Source organism: Syngnathus scovelli, chromosome 9 (genome assembly GCF_024217435.2).
Source record: "Syngnathus scovelli strain Florida chromosome 9, RoL_Ssco_1.2, whole genome shotgun sequence".
NCBI classification, from domain to species: Eukaryota; Metazoa; Chordata; class Actinopteri; order Syngnathiformes; family Syngnathidae; genus Syngnathus; species Syngnathus scovelli.
This window is the reverse complement of record NC_090855.1, coordinates 6,340,678-6,361,223: the sequence shown is the minus strand read 5'-3', so window position 1 is coordinate 6,361,223 and position 20,546 is coordinate 6,340,678. Positions and strand designations below refer to the sequence as shown.

General features: G+C 40.1%; 1 protein-coding gene across 1 annotated transcript in view; it reads left to right on the top strand.

The window, feature by feature from the left end:
* Positions 1-18,196, top strand: part of irx2a (iroquois homeobox 2a) — a 209,656-nt gene extending 191,460 nt beyond the window's left edge. Inside the window, exons 7-9 of the mRNA XM_049729563.2 lie at positions 9,716-14,137; positions 15,016-15,421; positions 16,066-18,196. Of these exons, the coding sequence (XP_049585520.1) occupies positions 13,898-14,137; positions 15,016-15,421; positions 16,066-16,925 (1,506 nt within the window). The 5' untranslated portion in view covers positions 9,716-13,897 and the 3' untranslated portion in view covers positions 16,926-18,196. The remainder of the gene's footprint in view (positions 1-9,715; positions 14,138-15,015; positions 15,422-16,065) is intronic.
* Positions 18,197-20,546: the final 2,350 nt, after the last annotated feature.

Below are 20,546 nucleotides of genomic sequence, written 5' to 3'. Positions count from 1 at the left end.
TTGAAATACAACAAGCGATGTGGGATGTAGCAATACTTTTAATTATTGTGGTTTGAGTTTATGGTGGCTTAGAATTGCAGTACATCATACTGCAAGGTGGTGCTGAGAGGTCAATGGAAAATAAATGAAACAAATGTAACCTTTTCAATTATAGACAGGTTTATTTTATTACTATTTTTTATGACAATTTATGCAAATGAGTTTGACATGCATTTCTAATCCATTTTTGATGACAATTGTCAAGCCAGGAAGAATAAGTCAACCTGAGAAGCAGCTATTGTGTTTGAAGTTTTATGCTCTGAGATTAAAAATTCACAGTTGGCTATAGAGCGAGAAACCTTCTCTCAGCGGCACACATATCCTTTTCAAACAAAATCCAGTCATGTACAGCCATTTGCAGTTGTCTACTTTCCCTATTTTTGTTTTCCAAAACATTAGTAGTGCAAACTGTAATGCGTGCAAATGGAATGCATCAAGCAGGCTCTCTCGCTTGTTTCTTTTCTTTCACTCACGCTTCCTTCCTCACGCTGTATTTAGAAGGCGGGGGGGAAATCATATGGTCAGGCTTGTGCAAAGCCAGAAAATAATGGGATCATATTCCATTCTCTTCCGCCTATCAAAGTTTTACACAAAAGCTTCCAGTTTCAATACCCAGGAAATTCTAAAGACTTCTAAACACAAATCAACTTCGTTTGACAGCAACACAATGTGTATGTTTAGCATCTTGTCTCTGAAGCCCCATCACAGCCTATGATAGCAACATTGGCTTAGCTTAACATTCTGCCAACGAGCTTGGACACAAGTTTAAGGACTGGGGTTTAGTTTACACAGTACAAAAGAACTCGATGGAGATAAGACACATGTTAAGCAAAAGACATCTGTTTTTCGAGCTCTGTTGGGTTTTGTAGATTTCACAACTAAAGTCGCTTTGTTCCTAAGTGGAAAACAAAAATGAACAACTGATGGAAATTCCAAATTGTTTCGTTTATGAACTGAAAGCAGAATTACATTTACACGTATTGTTGTGCCTAAATTTGATTTGTGTGGTTAATCATGTCGATAAACCCATCTTAAGCATGATTATTTGACTAGATTTTGTGGCTTCCAATTCAGTGACGAAGCTTTATCCATAACAAGCTTTACCACCAAAAGTAAAGTCTACTCTTCCTTTCTAATTGTGGCATTGCGTGTGGTCAAGGACATCCGCATAACACATTCAAACATCCTACGATGTTTTTACACTTTAAATGGTGGGAGAAAAAATTATAAAACCAAACTAGAAAGAAGTGCCCTCACACTTTGATGAAAATCCAATACAAAAGCTCACATTGAGCAAGACGTGCATTTCAATAGATCATCCATACATCATGGCCTTGCTTTTCACTCTTACACCCTTCTTTGGGAAGCCAACATCTCCTGGGGTCAAAATGAGAGAGGGCTACCCGGGAGGAGACCGCGACCTGATGGGGTTGATTAATCTGCGGCAAGTATGGTTTGTCTTCTACAGCTGAGTGAACAACTTCATTTCGACTGATGAGTTCACTTTCAGGTCAGGGTTGTCCTCATCTGTGACATTACAAGAGCTGTGCCATGTGAATTAATTCCTTTCAGGGTAAAAACAACAACGACATTGTACTGCAGGAAAGTGACTTGGGAGACATATTGCAATTAGACTCAAACAACAGAAAACACGTATGTTCAAGTAATAGTTATTATGAGGACACATTGTTTTTGTTTCTCCTGCACACTTGGCTTTGGTTAATGATGGACATGTGCAAATAGTGATGGATTTTTTTCCCTCAAACCCAAAAAGAAACTGATGATTGTTTCTAGTTGACTTCTCTTTATTTCATAGCGCAAGGAATTGGACGTGTTTAACACAAACGTGAAGAGATGTGCAAAACTCATTTTCACAAAACGTGCTCATGGTGATGTGGAGTAAACTTCAAGGGATGGATATCTTTGAGACTGTCTGCTCTGAAGCACAGAGACCATTTGCATTTCATATTACGGTCACAAAAATAAGGAACGATGTGATTGTTTATTTTTGCATGATTTTCCATCTGTTACCATCCATCTGAATTGTATATCTGGAAGAAGAAATTTTCCTAGTTTCTTTCTAATTCACCACTACGTATTTATCTGCCTCCCCACCGCCACCCTTCCTTCACTTTTCCTATTTGCAGTCAATCATAAAATCATATCCTTACGTATATTTTCTTTGGAACTGGCCTGACAGGCATCATCACTAGCCAATGTCAGCAACATATTTAAACTCTTGCAATATGCCCTGCGTGACTTTTGTGTATTAATCAATATACATAACAGCCACACTGAAAAAACATATTCCATATTTAGTTGGGATAAAAAGTACAGGCATGATTAAGTGGAGCGTTTAAATGGAACAAAAACATTTCTAAATCAATGTCTCTCACTAGATGGCTGTCTTTTCTTTTTGTCTGATGGAAAAAGGTGCTGGCTTTATTGCAAATAAGGATGGCTGTGAATATATAGTCATGTCATTGCTCTCTGTTCTCATCATGCTTTGAGGATTAATTGAATCTGTGTAGATTGCGATCATGGTAAATCAATAGAAAAGAGTCCAGCTTCAGGGGTGATGACGTATGAGGATTCATTTCACTGTTTACCAATGAAATGTGTTATAAAATAGGTGAAAAATGTTCCCCAGTGGAAATGTCTGTGTCTGCTGGTTTTGAAGAAATGCGACATGTTATCTCCGGAGTGGAATATTAATTGCTGCAATTATTCAAATATGCAGCGAGCTCCTGTCTTCATTTATGTTTACAAAAGACAAGATGCAGCAAGTGAAAAGTTACTTGCTTCTTCATTCATTGTACATAAATCAGCATCATATTACGACAATCAGTGCAAAGCATTCCATGAAAAAAATGTAACCTGAAGTACAGCAAACTCCTTCTATTTGTGGGAGGAAAGAAGCCATGCTGGCCCACAAATGGCAAAAATCCACATGCAACTGACGGCCATTGCAATAACATGAAATAATATTATGTGATTTATTTGTTTATTTATTTATTTTAACATTTTTTTTTTTCAATAAACGCAGTTTAAATGAATTCGTTTGTGGAGCAACGTACAAATACAAATCAAAGCCATCTCAATTACCACCATAGTTATTTTTTGTTCATTTGTTTGTTTAGTATTTATCGCTGTTGTTTGAACAAATATTGACTGTAGTACCAAAGGTTAGTGATAGACTATGGCGTGCTCAAATTTAAGTACAATTCAAGGTACTTCATCACTCGAGTGATGGACCTGAGTCATGTACTGGGGATCCTGATAGACAGTTTCTCATTCTACCCTCACCTTAAACATTCTTAAACAATTGTATTTATGGTTGTGCTCTCTGAAACTCTTCAGGCTCTCTGCCATCTATTGAACTCAAGTCTGTGAATGGGTATTTCAGGTTTATTTCTTTTTGGGCACCTGGGAGTCGGAGAAAGAATTCCCATGTTGGCCAAGTGCAAATGTCTTTCTTTGAGATCTGCTCTCTTTGGCCTCTCTTTTTTTAACTGTGTTTTCGAAACTGACTTTCTGTGAACAGTTTGCTCTCTTCCTCCTTCACCGTGTTGTGTTCTTCATGCATTTTTTAAAAGCAGTTGCTACATTCCACCGTGCACATCCAAACACACACCCGTTGATGCTTTCAGGCTAGTCAGCACCTGAATGTCAGTTATGGAAAGGAAAAGGTCCATGGACTTGCTCCTATTTGTTAACAAGGTTGGATGACATGACCGCATTAATGTCAATTTGGTGTAAATTCACTGTTAAGAACACAAAGCTTTGATGAAGCCATGATTAATAATTCATCACAAATTTGCTCAACTGTATGTGCATCTCAACCCGTTCCTCAGCACAACTGAAAAGAGCCAAATCAAATGTGAAATTTTATGAAGAAAATTTTCTATGCGTGGAAATGTGATTGGCTGGCAGATTTTTTAACACAAGTAGATCATTGTCGGACACGCGTCACAGTTTTTATTCTGGCGACCACCCAACTTGGGTATCGAACCCATGCCATCTGCTTGAGAGTACAGAGCAGCTAAAAGTTCAGACCATTACTTGGCTTTCTATCCATATTGGAAGATACGCAAAGCCTTTTACAACAAGCCAGCATCAGTTATACATAACTCTAAATTCAGGTGAGAAAAAACTTACAACCACCTTCTGCTTTGGTCATCATCATTTGGTATTGCCTGCTAATCCCCATAAAATCTTGCTCAGTTTTCGGGTTGATTTGTGCGTGTTTGTGTTTGGATGTCCATGTGTTGTTACACTGCTTGCGTGAACGGTCAAAGTATAAATCCGGTCTAAAAACACAGCACCAAATCCTTTAACCTTCAGAACAAGACGGGGGTGGAAAACAAGCCAGTGGCCCCCACATGGTGAAGTAGAGGGAGAGAGACGGACATGACTAAGACCCCAACCAGACCAGGAGGCCACTGATAGTCATTCACCTCCATCCTCCTCAAGGCAGGAAAATGGATTTCTATTCCTGGTGGCCAGATATCGCTGCTCGTGGTTCATAGCCCCCTTTCAGGGCCTGCAGTTAACATCGCAAGCTGATGTCAGGATGCAAACACTGATCAGAGTCGGCGAGATGGTTCCTGATGGCCTTGCAATCTGCCAAAGCTGTGATGACTGCTTTGCTGATAGCATCGCAGTAAATTCTATCACTGTCACTCTCTGTTTCTATCCTGAAGCACTGCGATGATGTGCTGGCACATGTGTATATTTGTGTGCTTTTTCCAGCTGTCTGTGACTGACAAGGTATTTGATGGCTTTGTGCTGGCTTGTTGTGGGTTGAAGCTTAAAGTCTATCTTGTAGTTTCTTAAAATAATAAATAAAAGTTAGAATAACACGAATGACCACTTAAAGTCCCTGTGGGGTGGTATCATTGTTTCTAAATACATATGAAGGGGAAGGGGGGGGGGAAATATCTGACATTTTTGAGAACAAGACTTGACTTTTGGAGGAAAGAGGATAAAAGGAGGAGCATTAATTATAACTGTTGATGGTGTTACATGCTTGGAGCAGCATGAAACACTTCAATTTTATGTGTTTGCCAATATAGATAAAAGGTTCTCTGCAAGTCACAACCATTTACGTTTATCCTTGTTAACGTATTCACTTTGTGCAATGTTCACTCACAATAAAACCAGATAAACATCATGTCCCATCCACTGGTGCAGGAGGCTATTCCATCCACTGCATTACATTTCCAGTAGCAGGCAGTTTGCTTCATCCTCCATACCATTAGGGCCATTAATGTTGACAGGATCAATACCTGTGTTTTGGCCCCGGTCTCCCTGCCAGAGATAGCATGTCACTGCTGACAGACAAATATCAGTGCTCTGCAGTGGAACGGAGGGGAAGTCCAGATACCTTTCTGTTAAGATCATCTAACATGGTATTGATTTGCCCTGTGCTAATCGTACATCAGAGCTGAATAAATGGCTCAGAGGCAAACCTTCCATTGTTCTTGACTGGGAGCTGTAATAAAAAAAAGACATTTCTTTCATTGCTTGTAACTTGGGGCAAGTCACGTAATCGGGCCTTGATGGGAAAAGGTCTGGTTAGATTGAACTCCGTCAAAGTGGTGTTTGGTAGTTTACTGATGATCACATCCACTAAAGGAGAGGGGTGATAACATGCCAGGTGGTTTATGTTTTGGCAGTTGAGTTGTATCACAGTTTTGTTTATACACAAGATACACTAATTGATGATGAAAGTAAGCGATTTAAGGACTGTTGAGACAGTTATAGCCATAGTAGTATCACCAATGACTCTTATTACTTGAACATGAGCATGATAAATATGGGACTTATCCCATATTTATTTATGTGTATTTTGTTTTAATGAAAAATAATGTAATTTATTCAATTTTCAATACTGCTTATTCTGGTCACGGGAAGATATAGCCTCTTCCAGGTAACTTTGATGAGAGCTATACTAATAATATACAACACATTTTGTAAATATTGATAGTAAAAATTTGCAAAATAATTATAATAATAAACAATGTACCATATGCGTATATTTTCACATATATATACTCCGAAAATAACAATAATAACCATGATAATATATCATAGCCAGTGTCGTTGCAACTCGTTCCTAAGCCCATTTGACGGACAGAACTGTGTTACTAAAATACAATTTTCATATCACAAAACGAATGAACCGAACTTTTACAAATATGACCATTTATATCAGCATCCAAAGAGGCTGATGGATTTTTAAGCAGATGGAAGAAATGGAGTCTGGCTGCTGTCAATATGGTTGGAAAGTGCCAAATGTAAAAAGAAAAAAATCAAAACCCTTTAGCCTGCCACACACAACAATGATTTTCTCCGACAAAACCTGCTGACCGGTAAATTATTCATATCCACGCTATGAATAAATAAAGTAAACAGGCCCCACTCTCAGTCAACAAATCTAGGAAGTATTTGCCCATTTAATCATCAAATTTTAACAGAAGCTGCAACACATTTCCTAAGCACTCAGGGCTCCTGGGACAGTTGCAAACTTGATCAACTGCCAATAAGTAGCTGTGCTTGATTTTCATTCTTGTCTCATCTGATTCCTCTTCCTCTTATCAGGGCACAGACTCTCTTCTCCTCTGGTCTGGTCTGACTTTGTTGGGCCCTATACACATTCTCAGCAATTTCCAATTACCACAGACAATCTTCCATTGCTGCAACATATATTATTACCTTTTTGAGACCGATAGCTCTAGATGAGTCACTTGGATCAGCAAACCAGTGTTAAATGAATTTAATGTCACATATGCCTCTGAGTCCTGTTCCAAATAGTCCCATTCTCTACATGTAAATCACCTCCAGTCCCAGATCTTTGATTGCAGATCAATGGCTGTTTGCTTGCTTTCAACATTCAGCATCAGTGAACCGCAACGCCACAAGGGCAAATGTTGAACAGGGAATTTACAGGTTTGCTATCGAGCCCTTTGAAACAATAAAAATGCCAGTGAGCTATTAAACAAACAAGAGAATAAAGTGGTGGTTTGTGGACCAAGATTAACATGCTAGATATAACATTGAAAGGTGTAATTATTCTTTGCTGACACAAATGTTTAGCCTCCAGAGTGGAACAGTGTTTACCACAAATACAGCCACTTTTTAGCTTGCAAATTGGTTATATCATTCTGTTGTATAAAAAAAACAGACACGCAAAGACTCTACCAGTCACTGTGGTGCCAAATTATGATTGCCAAACCTATTACTATAAAGATGAGACTAGTGGAAAAAAATGTTGTTTGTTTTTTAAATGTTTAGAACTGTTAGTATCCAGGCCTGCAGAGAAAATTGAGGACCATTTTAGCCCTTACTACCAACTTCTGCCAACTTCTAAGTGCAGAAATGATAGAAATCTCAACATTGAGCTGCCAATGTATTGAAGCCACAATATAGATTCAGGGCCTTATTCATGTGTGTTAACTCGCAAACATTTTTTGTGTGGACATCTGTGTGCGTGCATGTGTGCCTGTGTGTGAATTTATGCGTTTATGGATGTCCATTGATGTACATGCTTATGGTTGGCACGTGTGTGCATATACTGTAAGGTGTGTGGGTGTGGGCAAATGTGGTTCCGCCCGTGTCCATGTGCTTGTGTGTGCACTAGCTGGCATGTCAGCTGATGTCCCCAGTAATCCAGCAGTGGGCCTGTTGTGGATTAGTAACAGGCTCCAGGGGATGGGAATCCCATTCCCGTTTACAGCCCTCCCTGGCAAGAAGAAAGGGAGGGATGCCGTCTCTACACTACCTTCACACTGGTTGTTGCCTGAAGGTGTGCGTTCATGTGTGTGTATTTTGGGATGTCAAATGGGTTGTATGATGAACGGCAAAAATGTGTTTCAAAACTTCTTTCCGCATTTTTAACAGATGCATCTATTTGGATGTATTTGGTTCTGCTCATTCACAACAAGCATCCATTTCCATCATTATCCCATTTAGTTCTTCAAGAGACTCATGCTGTCATTGTGAGAAAAAATCAAAAGCACTCCTTGTCTTCCAAAATCCTCTCATCAAGGCATGCTGTTATTGTGCCTTTGTGTTACTATTAAATCCACTGCACACACATACACATTCTCATCTCTGACCATGACCTGGCAACAACATGAAATTTCATCATGGTAGGATTTGTTTTGAAGTCATTGGAACAGCAACCACAAGAGCTGACCTCTTGAACTTTGAGTTGCATCCTATCTCTTGTGTGTAACAATTTGTGACACCTTCAATCCGAAGCTTGAGGAAAAAAATTGCGTGCGTTGTGTGTGTGCGTGCGTGTATGCGCACGTGTGTGTGATGGCTGAGACTTGCAACTGGATAACACAACAAAAGAGCTGCGGTGGCAAGTCCCCACACAGACATTATATGTCAGCATGACGTGAGCTTGTCCCCACTGTACAAAGCCATCCTCATTCAGGGCACCTAACCAAGGTCAACCTGGATTAGCCGCTAGTAACCCTATCAGGTCCAGCACAATGACTACAAAGCCCAGTGACACTGGCTGTCAGCAGACTCTTTCTAGGCAACCCTAGAAGACCGACCCTTGGCTGAAGAGCCAACAGAGAGGTTTAGTCAATTTCGAATTCACCCCCCACCCCCCGCCCTCTTTTTTTGTCCCCTTTGCACCACCCTTTATTTACCTCTTTTGGGTTTTAGTAGTTTGTTTGGTTATCAATCAGTGTCCCTGTCAGAAATGTCTTACTGTATATGTCGTAATTTATTTGATATACTACTAAGTCACTAGTCTTCCCTTTTGACTCCCTTCTGGCAAGTATTATTTTAGAAATAATTTATTTTATTCATGTGTTATTATTGTATTTATTAATCAACTTTGCAGCCGTATTGAAAATGGTAAAGTCAAAGGATTTACTGCTTAGAGATGTTACCACTCAAAGCCAGAACTCATGGGATTAATACTGTACTGTTAATTTTATGGTATTACGTCATTGCAACTCCATTTTACAAATATAATTTGCTGAATTTATGGTTAATACGATGGTCACTTTCGATATGGTGAATGGAAAAGGGCCTCAAGCAGGGCAAAATGGCACGCTTGGGCCCGCCGATAAAAACGGATGTGGGTGGGTATAATTTCAAACGATATAGCAACAATAAGGTTTGCGTTTTCCATCATGATTGGCACACATTTTTGCCCTTATTTACAAACAACTAAATCACACTCCCATTAATGGGAGATTTAGAACCTTCGATTCAGTATGTCTTAGGAATGATGCTGGAAGTTTGAGAATCTTGAGGGAAAAGGACCGTCCAAGCAAAGGGAGAACATACAAACTCCAACAGAGATTTAAACACTAATAACCTGACTGTGGGGCAGATGCGTTAACCACAAATGTGCCATGCTGCCACTTTGTGGTCAATGCACACAAACGTGCTTCACATAAAGACGGCCCCTGGCACTGACATGTTTATACTTGGCCAACAAAATGAGTCACTATAGTAAAAACAACATGTGCTTTAGCTACAAGTGGAGTTGCTGTTTGTCTGTTTTCGGATTACACTTCAAGCACATCGGTTCACAGTTGCACTTTGTTCACTGAGAACTGTTTCCTCAACATCCATGTTAGTGAGGAGCATGTTAAACAAATCAAACCCTAAGACAGCACTGCTTTTTGATTTTTTTTTTCAGAGCCAGGATAAACAAGAACAACAGCAACAACAGAGCGAGCGGCATAACATCTTCGAGGTAACGTGGCAACCGATGTTCTGCACTTCAGCACATCAGAGGCGCCCCATGTTTCAATCGCCCTTAAGGTACCCGTTTACAAAGTGATACAGCTTAGGGTTTTTTTAACTCGGGGCGAGGGGCTGATTTGAAACCCCTTCTGCTGCCAAGCGCATGGACGGCTGCTGATTAGAAAGAGGGTTGGCAGCAGTGGGCAGATGCCAGGCGGGAAGAGAAATAGCGGTCTGTCCTCAGTTTTCCTCCCTTATTGACCCATCCCCCACAAAACCCACAGGGGGGAGGGATCAATTGCAAATGTATCACAATGCATTAGATGGGACTTTTCTGTAAAGACAGATATCTTTTGCAAGGTTTGAGATTTTTTTTCTATTGATTGCAAGAATTTTCTGGAGTGTTAGGATGACACGGCAAAGGTTCCACAATGTTGGGATCACAATGGCATGTTGCTCCTTCATCTGTATGCCCACACATACACTTAATCACAAAACCTACATGCAGTGTATTGTGTTCAATTTTGGTATCGTGAACACTCATAAAGCAAGACATATTTATTTTGTTAGCTTTCCTGATTTCCTAAAAATCATCAAGGCGAATTTTTATGTGATTGAAACAATTCATAGACTTTTTCTGGGTATCGGGACAAACTGAATGTACTGTACTGATCCAATCAGCAGCACTGCCATGATGAGAATCATTAATGTGAACAACATGACAAGCTCGGGCCTTAATCATATTGTTATATTCTGGTACTGATTTAAAAGCAGCATAAAACTATATGGCTGTACAAATCTTTTACAAACTATAACCTCACTTTTTCCCATGTTATAATCTAATAACTAAATTAATCTGAGGTTTATAAAATAAAAAAGACAAATCAATATTGAAAATAATACATTAAACATTGTAAATAAGTAGGGAATTGAGCTTTAATGTAGTTGATCAGTCATTTGTAATAAGCCAACTCTTATTTTGAAATTATTCCACTTTATAGTCTGCTGGGAGCTAAAAGAAACAGAAATCAATATGGGTATTTAGGAATAATCTTTTTTTCCCCCCATAGGTGTCTGTTACGTACACAGAGGTAATCACAGCTAAGCAAAAGACAAGCAAAGACACAACATTTTTGAAGAGTGAGCTTCTAATCTTTATTTTTTTAAAAACTTGGCTTTAATTTTAATGTGCATGGCTTTTTATTGCCTATTGTTTGCAATACAATGATGTGCATGACTGGCCTCTAAATTCGACAAACATTTGAATTTCAGAATCATCTAAATGACAATAAAATAAAAACAGATATAATAAATGATCATTGTTGTTTTGCTCGTAAAATTATAAATACTCCAGCAGAGTAGGTTTAGTTTTACAGTCAATATAAGATACAAAGTCACACAGGTAGTTTACCTAATTTTGTATCCCAATGTGGCTGTCTCACTGTCGACACCGATTTACTTGAGCTTTCCTTCTTCCTGCCTTTACTGTCTCTAAATTCTGCACTGTCTTTGTTGATCTGTCTGTCTCCCCCACCGTCTGTCTGTCTATCTGTCCATCTCTCCATCTCTTCTCTCGCATCTCGTATATCTCCATCAGGCAGGGACCAAAATATCTGAGGAGCTGCAGTCTGACTGAAACTGAGACCTGGAATGTACTCCTATACTGTCACACAAACATGCACATGCACACGCGCACACACACGCAGACGAACACACACACACACACACATACACATACACACACGCATGTGCTACACAACAGGCGGACAGGTGCACTTCCAAACTGACAATATAGCGTACTAATGGTTACTCACTCGCACACACATAACGCACACGCACATACACACGCACACACACACGCACGCACACGTCTCAAAGCACTCACGTGCAAACTCCTGTCCACGCTCCATGTTTGGCCTGTAGTCTATGAATAGAGGAGACAGTGCCCCCTGGTGCGGACACAACAGTACTCCTTTACATCCATATCCCGATTAATTTGGAATTCAATTCAAAATGTAAATTATCCATAACTTACAAAAAATATTATGCTGGTTTTTGGGGGGATTGTCTATCTGTCTTATTGTGTTACAGCACCTTACTGAAATATTCCCACTGAGGGACATTTGAGTATATCAAGGCGTATTCTATTATAAATACAGAGAAAGCATAAAAAAATATATCTTCATAAAAAGTGTCATATTTGTTATAGAATTTGCATTTCATCGTTGTGCAGTATATTATATGATGTGAGTGTATTATATGTTTGTCAAGACACAGTGTCACAAGCTGTTTTATTAGTAAAAAAAAAGAAAACATCGGGTACATTTATAGAAATGGGTCAACATAGTTAATCACTGAGTGGTATGAGTGAATGAACTGAGTCAACATTGATAAAATCAACATGTCATTGTGGTTTTTTTGTAACATTTTCTTTTGGAAATCATCATCATCACAGTCATCAATTTAGGGGTGTGGTAGCCCCATCTACCTTTGTGTGCAACAATTAGTACTGCTTTAGTGCATTAATGTAGACAGAAATTAGGCTACACCCTTAATTTTGTCCTTTGTGCATAATATGATGAAACAGGTCTTTGTGTGAGTAATATTTAATGATTTCTCTTATAGTGTACTTTTCGTTCAGTGTAGCAGAAGCTTTGTGTTCGAGAGTTACTTGTCATTGTTGCCAGCAGGCAAACTGCACTGTATATATTTAAATAACGGCTGTTTACTGTTTACAAGTCTGCTAGACCACAATGCACTGGGGGGGGGGGGGGGGGACAAGGACCTGATGGATGAATACTGATGAGGAAGACTGCTTGGCCACTCTCTTCATTAGTTAGTTGCCACCTTGAGTGCTGTCCGAGGCTGCCTCAGGTTACATCTCCCACAGAGGTCATAATGTCTTTAATCACAATAATAAACGACGAGGAAATATTTACTTTGCGCGTGTACAGGTTCAAAGCGCACATACACGAATGCAGGCACGAACGCGCACGCACTCGCACACAAAAGATGTAGTGCGCAAAAACTTTTGTGACTTTTTGCACATACGATTGGATTATAAAACGAATTTATCAAACAATTCTAAAACGCTTCTACTAATAAATGCATCATTGGTGATTATGGTGAAACTGACATGACATGAGACTGAAAATATGGAACAAATGGAGGGGCCATGAACGCAGGGACGCCTCCCTATTGCACAATACTCAAGAGACGCGCGCGCACTGGACGTGGCGTGTACGTGGACCAGCTGCAAGTTTTCATTTTATAGCTTATCTGCCATTAACACCGCTTTTCACTCGCTCGCGCGCGCGCTCTCTCTCACTTGTAGTTCTCAGTGTCAATTAAGATAAATGTGGATTAGTTTGAATCTTGCAGACTATCGAACTGAGTAAATAATAGGGCAAGACAACTCGTTTAAATTTTGTTTAAAAGGTTGTTAAAAAGGCCTGTGGCGAAAACAGTTCGTCTATATTAACATTTGTTATTCTAAAAACTGGGTATGATGATAATAATTTTTAAAAATCAAAACATGTTTGAGTGCTTCCGTTTCTGTGGATCACCTGTTTTGCATTAACGAATTGAGGTATGTCTGGTTTTGTTTAAGACAGAAAGTAAATTCCGAGAAAGAGCACAGACCACGTGCTGGCTGCAGCCCTGCATTTCTTGCAGTGGGCACTTTTTTTTTGTTCCGAGACTCTTTTCGAGGCAAAAGGGGGCGGGTTGGATATTCAGATGAGCCGGAGTGACAGCTCCAGTTCCCCCCCAATGCCGCGTGTGTGTATGTGTGCGCGCGCGCATGTGTGTGCGTCCAACTCCATCGGCTCCTTCCCTTCCAACTCCTCACATAGCGCTGCGTACTAAAAACACCGGACGCTAGGGGATCAAGACGCGCGCCACCCAGCCTCTATTGGGCTCTTTGAGAAACCTTACGGTGTTTTGCCACAAAGGGGGCTTTGGAGGGAAGACTTTTTTTTGGGGGGGGTTCAATTATTTCACTGTCTGATGTGACTGTTTGCACCGCCGGTTATTGAGTCGATTGTTACCCGCCCTGTGCGCATTCCCCCTTCCCCTTGTGCGCCTTTTCCCCTCCTAACTCGTTTGGATCGGCTCTCTACCCCCACGCGCACCCATGTCTTATCCTCAGGGTTACCTCTACCAGCCCCCGGGCTCGCTGGCTCTATATTCGTGTCCGGCTTATGGGGCCTCGGCTCTGGCCGCTCCACGGAATGAAGATCTGGCGAGGTCGTCTTCCGGCTCAGCATTTAGCCCGTACCCTGGATCGGCGGCTTTTTCCGCCTCGGCCAGCTCGGGCTTCTCCAGTCCGCTGTCATACTCCACGGACCCTGCCACGGGATTCCCATCGTACATGGTAAAATATATCTTGATATTGTGATTATTCAAGAGAGGCACGCGGATGCAGATGATCCAAAAGTGCGCATCGGGGCAGGTTTTATTTATTTTAATTAACACTCCCTTCTCTAATTATAAGGAAACTTATCAGTTAGGTTCAGGATACTACGTGGTAGTGTCCTAACATTCAAATCAGCGGCATATTCATTTTAAATGGGAATTTAAAGCATGGTTGCGAGTTGCACTGGCTTAACAGTCAATGCGCAGCTAATTATGTAAAACTGAATACCCAGCGAGGGTATTCATTTAAGCTTTCCTCTCCCAGCAGTGAATTTATGGGTCGGAGGAAATTAATACAAAGCAACCAAACGCACTTTCTGTCTCGGCAGCTATTAGAAGTCGTTAAAACCACACTGGGACGAGAGATTTTGATATTTTACAGGAGAGTAAAATAAGGCTTGCCCCCTCGAAGCGCTTTAGCAGCGGTTAATAGATACAATTATAAATATATTTATACTTGTTAGCGTCGCTTGAAATAAATGTGAAAATTGATTCATGAAATGTAAGTAAAATGATTATCCGATTTTCCTGTAATGTTTAAGTAACTATCAAGCATGTTGAAACATTACAAATAGACACAATGTTAATACATATTTATTTATTTATCTATTTATTTATTCATTTATAATTCATTGATTTTTTTGTATAGCATTTAAAGTTTAATAACCGAGTTAATTAACATATTAGATTTTTCCCGGTAATTGGTAATGAGCTGGTAAAACAATGTGAGTTTTCAGCTTTGCGTCATGTTTTGCATTAAATAAGACAATGAATAGTCGTCGCGCAGTTGTGTCTTAGAAAAATAAGATTTTTAATTTAAGCGTCCCCCCTCCCCAGAGTTCTCCATATGAGGCACACACGACAGGCATGGCGGGGGCGTTAAGTTATCACCCCTACGGAAGTCCAGGGTACCCCTATCAGCTCAACGACCCGGCTTACCGCAAGAACGCCACTCGGGACGCCACGGCCACCCTGAAGGCCTGGCTGCAGGAGCACCGAAAGAATCCTTACCCTACCAAAGGCGAGAAGATCATGTTGGCCATCATCACCAAGATGACGCTGACTCAGGTCTCCACTTGGTTCGCCAACGCCAGGAGGAGACTGAAGAAGGAGAACAAGATGACATGGGCGCCCAGGAATAAGAGCGAGGATGAGGATGAGGATGATGGCGACGGCGAGAGGAAGGATGTGGAGCGATCCGAAAAGAACTTGGATAACAGCGAGGCTTCGGCCGAGGATGAAGGTGGGCTGGGCAACACGTGCATCTATTGGACTCCGACAACAACACTAACCATTGCCACTTTTAAAAATAAGAATAAAATGACTGAATTATTTCTCAAAATATTTTGAACACGAAACTCTGATTCGCTGGCCAATTAATTGACGCCATCATTTGAGTAACCTTTTCATCCGTCGAGAAATTCAGGATTTTTGTACGTTACACATATTGTAAAAGATCGATATTGGACTATTCAGAACGTGACATTAAATAGTATTTATCATAAATTATGACGATAATAATATGCGTTATTTAAAGCTAACCTTATTATTATTAACCTGACAGTTGATTAAAAGGAAATGGACTAAGACTGATAACTCATCGACGTCAATTTATGTTAATATATGCATGTGAAAATACAAATAAATACCTCCGTTAATTCGGTAAAAGCATTGAAATAGCTGACTCAAAAATGCTGCAAGAAAAACTTGACTATTAAGAACATTAAAAATATATACAAAAACTACTGTAAAAATGAACAATTTTAAGCCACGTGGGATTTAATGATTTTACATTGATTACATTGCCTGCGATCATCTTTATTGATTTCACATACGACAATCGATGTTTCACGTTTTCATTCCTATTTCCGATCACTTTGTTCACAGGTATTAGTTTGCAAGTGGACACTCTGACAGACCACTCGTGTTCTACAGAGTCAGACGTGGAAAAGGTGGTGTGTCGGGTGGGAGATTTGGGCTCTGATCAGGCACGGGACAAATGTGAAGATGACTTGGAGGAGCAGAGCCACGCCTCTCGCTTTCAGCTCTCCCCCAAATCGGTCACAACCTCACCTCTGATGGGAGTCGAAGCGCCGGTTTTCACTCATCAGCACCATCACCTTCATCGCTTCCAACATCTCCAACGCGAGGATTTTGCTCGGAGCCTCGGCATGTGCAACACCATTAATGCCAATAAGTCCTGCATTGAAAGTAGACCCTCTACGGGGCCTTCACAGAACCCCAAACCCAAATTGTGGTCACTCGCGGAGATTGCTACCTCAGACCCAAAGCAGCAACAGGGGCAACAAAACTGCCCCTCCTCCTCTTCTATCAGCGGGGGACTTCTGACTCCCCCGACTCCCTCCACAGCCTCCCCGTCTGCCACTTCACCCTCTCTCTACGCGACCCCCTCCCTCATCGGAAGACCTATATATTACACTTCGCCCTTTTATAGCAATTACACAAACTACGGCAACTTTAGCCCACTGCAGGGCCAAAGCATACTGCGCTACTCCAACTCTTCCGGGGTAAGTCTGGCTGCAGCAGCCGCAGCCGCTGCAGCCGCCGCAGCCAGCGAGGGTCTCGGCTCCCACCAGGGCTCTCCGGAGGCCGGCGCGCAGCCGAAACAACTCAGACCCGACTCGCCCCTGCTTAAAATAAACTCAAACCAGACTGTTGGTGGTGTTGAGCAACATCAAAAACCGCATTACAGACCGGCAAATTTGGAGGCAAAGAAGGGCACGTAATTGATAGTGAGCAAGCGAGGCATCTTTAGATTGTATTTTAAACACACAAAAGCTGGGAGAAGACATAACTCACTTGTTTCTAAATGAAACACCACTTTTTTTTTTTTTTTTTAAACCCGTGTTCTCACTGAGAAGATCATTACTTTCTCATTATATTTTTTCTTTTCCATTGAGCGCGACAAACGCATAAAAACACGCTTGTTTTATTCGGGAGTAAATTTGAACGACGTTTTCTAAGCAAATTAAAATACATTTTGCAGGAAAAAAATATACTATTTATTTTGATGGTTTTATTTCTTCGGGTTGAAATGTGCGTGCAGCGTGCACCTAGTTAATGACTCAAACTAACGACAAATAGACCCACGTCAATATGTGCTCACGTGCAACAAGTGAGTCCGATCAAACTTGGGGACGGTGCATTTCTCTTACTGGTTGCCATCGAGGATGATCCAACACTTGCGTATATGCAAATTATGTTTGGGAATTTTACTCTGGACTGACCATGTCCTGTAATTTTTGGCGGAAGTGACTGTCCCGCAGTCTTTTATATTTATTTCCAACTTCTGCAGGTAGGTGTCACAATTGCTTTGAGTTTAAAAGGCAGAGTGGACACCACATTTTAGTGGCGTGTACACGTTTTGGCTCACACTAAAGGTCTCCAGTGCCACCATATAGCCGAACTTTCGACAGCGCACACATTTAATATGTTGTTGATATGTTTGATATGCTTTGCAGTCACTTTATTGTATGCTATATTATTATTTGACCTGTGCTCACTGTTTTTCAGTTTTCCCAACATATGTGATTATGTTATTTCTCAGGTTTCTCTTGGTTTGCTATTTCAGTACATTGTATTTATGTGTGAAAACATAATTTGGCTTTTTTGTCCAACCTTTTTTAAACATTAATGCAAAGAACGAGCCAGAAGAGAACCTGTGTGGACTTCAAAGTGGAAAAGCCTACATTTGATATTTATTTTTTTAAATACTGGCGAAATTATGCCTATAATTTATGCAAGTTGTATTGCAAAAATCAGTGAACAAAAACTGACATCTGTCGTCTGTTTTTTTCTGTAAATATATACAGTATAAATATATATAGATATATAAACAGTTTTTATTTGGGACAAGCAACACAATCTTATGAGGATTAGGCCTACTCCTGATAATTTATACATTTTAATGTAAATAGAAATGAAAACGGGCGCTGGCGGAATACTGTGCTTGTGGCAATTCAAAGTATAGGAAATATTAAACTGTTTTCCCAACTGCTATATTTTCAAGAGTCCTTTTATTCTATCACCTATCTATCTATCTATCTATCTATCTATCTATCTATCTATCTATCTATCTATCTATCTATCTATCTATCTATCTATCTATCTATCTATCTATCTATCTATCTATCTATCTATCTATCTATCTATCTATCTATCTGTTCATCCATCCATCCTTCTGTTTCTGTCCATCTATTCGTCCGTCCATCAGCACCATTCTCTTTTTGCCCTTTTGCACATTTATTTGAACATGTGATTAATAAAGCCACTGTGGGACACATCAGACGTTTCTCCCAGTGGGACTCATCCCTAGAGCTTTTTTAGACGAGTTCATGCAGGGTGGGTCTACCCTGCCTGCTTCATTATAACTACATGGCACTGAGCGATCCATAAGACTCTATCTCAACATCTGCCAGCTCCAATGGGCTGTGTGATGGGCCCTAATAGGACAGGCTTTCCTCTGCTTCTCATCATGGCTGTTTAAAATGGCCTGTTCTCGGCCTCAGCTAATTAAGCACTTTAGGGACGAAAAACATAAGTTATTTGCAGTGGTATTTCTTACGTGTCTGTGTTGAAGTTAATATCAATTGTCTATCATTTTGATTTACAAAGCTCATTGCTGCAGTTTAAGGGCTAATCGTGTATTTTGAATTTAAGAATAGTCGAGTCTTGCCCAAATTACACTAATCCCTCTCATTGCTGTAATATTAGGGTTTGGTGGTGGAAAAAAATGACAATATTTTACTTCTCTTATTTCAGTCTAAATGCTTTCATAATGTGATGCTTTATTTGAATGCATGCTTTATTGTCAGGTGGGCTCTATTGGGGACTCAACATTTAACACCAGAGGTACTTTACAGAGTAAATAGGGAGTCTGCCTTTTACTCTCCCACTCCCTTTCTTTCTCCAAATTACTGCTGCTACCTCCAAATGTCAACATTTGTTCCCAATAAAGATAGTTATTGTTACTGTAAAAAAATGTCTCGCCACCGGTCGCCTTTGAACACATGAAATGAGACTCCTTCCCTGCCTCTGTGTTTGATTGGGAGCAGTGGCAGGTGAAAATGGGAGCAAGGCATTCATTGCACATAACAGAGCTCAAGCTGTGAAGTCTGTTGTGAATTTATGTCACAATTAGTCACAATTGCACTGAGGCTCCTCTGTTTCCTTTTCAAGTAACTATTTGCAGCAGAACTCAGCTTGACCTTGAGTCAGTTCACATTGATCTTTAAGGCCGGGGCAAAACAGACGATTTAGTGCCTTGCCAAGGCTTGAAAATGTAAGAACGATTCACCTTTGTTTTAGAGAAAAGGAACAATTCATCTAAATATTCTTTGAATCCTACCCGTGCATATCAAACGTTATAATGCTATCATATAGTTTACCAGAGAGAGTATGTTCATCCATACTAATGACTAGTTGTCATTGAGAGCTAAATAGATGTTATCTGAGTGCTCATGGCTTCATGCGATTGTAGACTGTAGAACAAGTGGACTCATTTCCCTTATCGTTAATCAAATAAGCAGCTCATATATGCAGATAATTTATGAGCTCTTTGTATCCTTTTATCTTCCATCAACCCTTTCTCCTCTAAAATGCTTAAGACATTAATCTCTGACGCTCACCTGTGTACCAATCGGCCGACAAGTATTATTACAGCAACAACATATTCCACTTGAACGTTGTATAATAATTTTCAGTGGCTCAAGTTGGCATATTGAATCAGAGCATGTAATAATATTTGAAGGGGAACAACGTCCAGGCACATTTTAATTGACACAAACAATTTTAGTCACTCGAAAACTCTGAATTTTTATTTCATGACACATTTTTGGGTGCGTGGAATGTTGTTATATATCACATATAGCAATTTGCTAGCATGAAAAGGGACATAGTGGCCTACTGGTTGACACATCCGCCTCAGAGTTCAAAGATCGTGGGTTTGAATACGAGCTCTAGCCTTCATATGTGGAATTCGTATGTTCACCCCGTGTTTGAGGGATTTCGATGGGTACTTAAGTTTCCTCCTACATTCCAAAACAAGTATTTTGAAGGTAAAAGACGAAAACGATGTAAAACATAAATCATCATATCACCAACATAGCAAAAATATCTCTAGCGTTGCTTATATGTATTTGTACCTCAGCAGTAAATGACACACGTTAAAATGTGTTTTCAAAACAACAGTCATCATGTTGTATATTATGATATCAATAAAAATGATTCTTCACCAAAAAAGCAAGTCAGATCAGTTAAAACTCATGGGAAACCTTTATATGCTGTCAAACAACCATTCATTCATTTTCTATACTTTATATATGGACCGAGAGGACTGTTTTATTGTC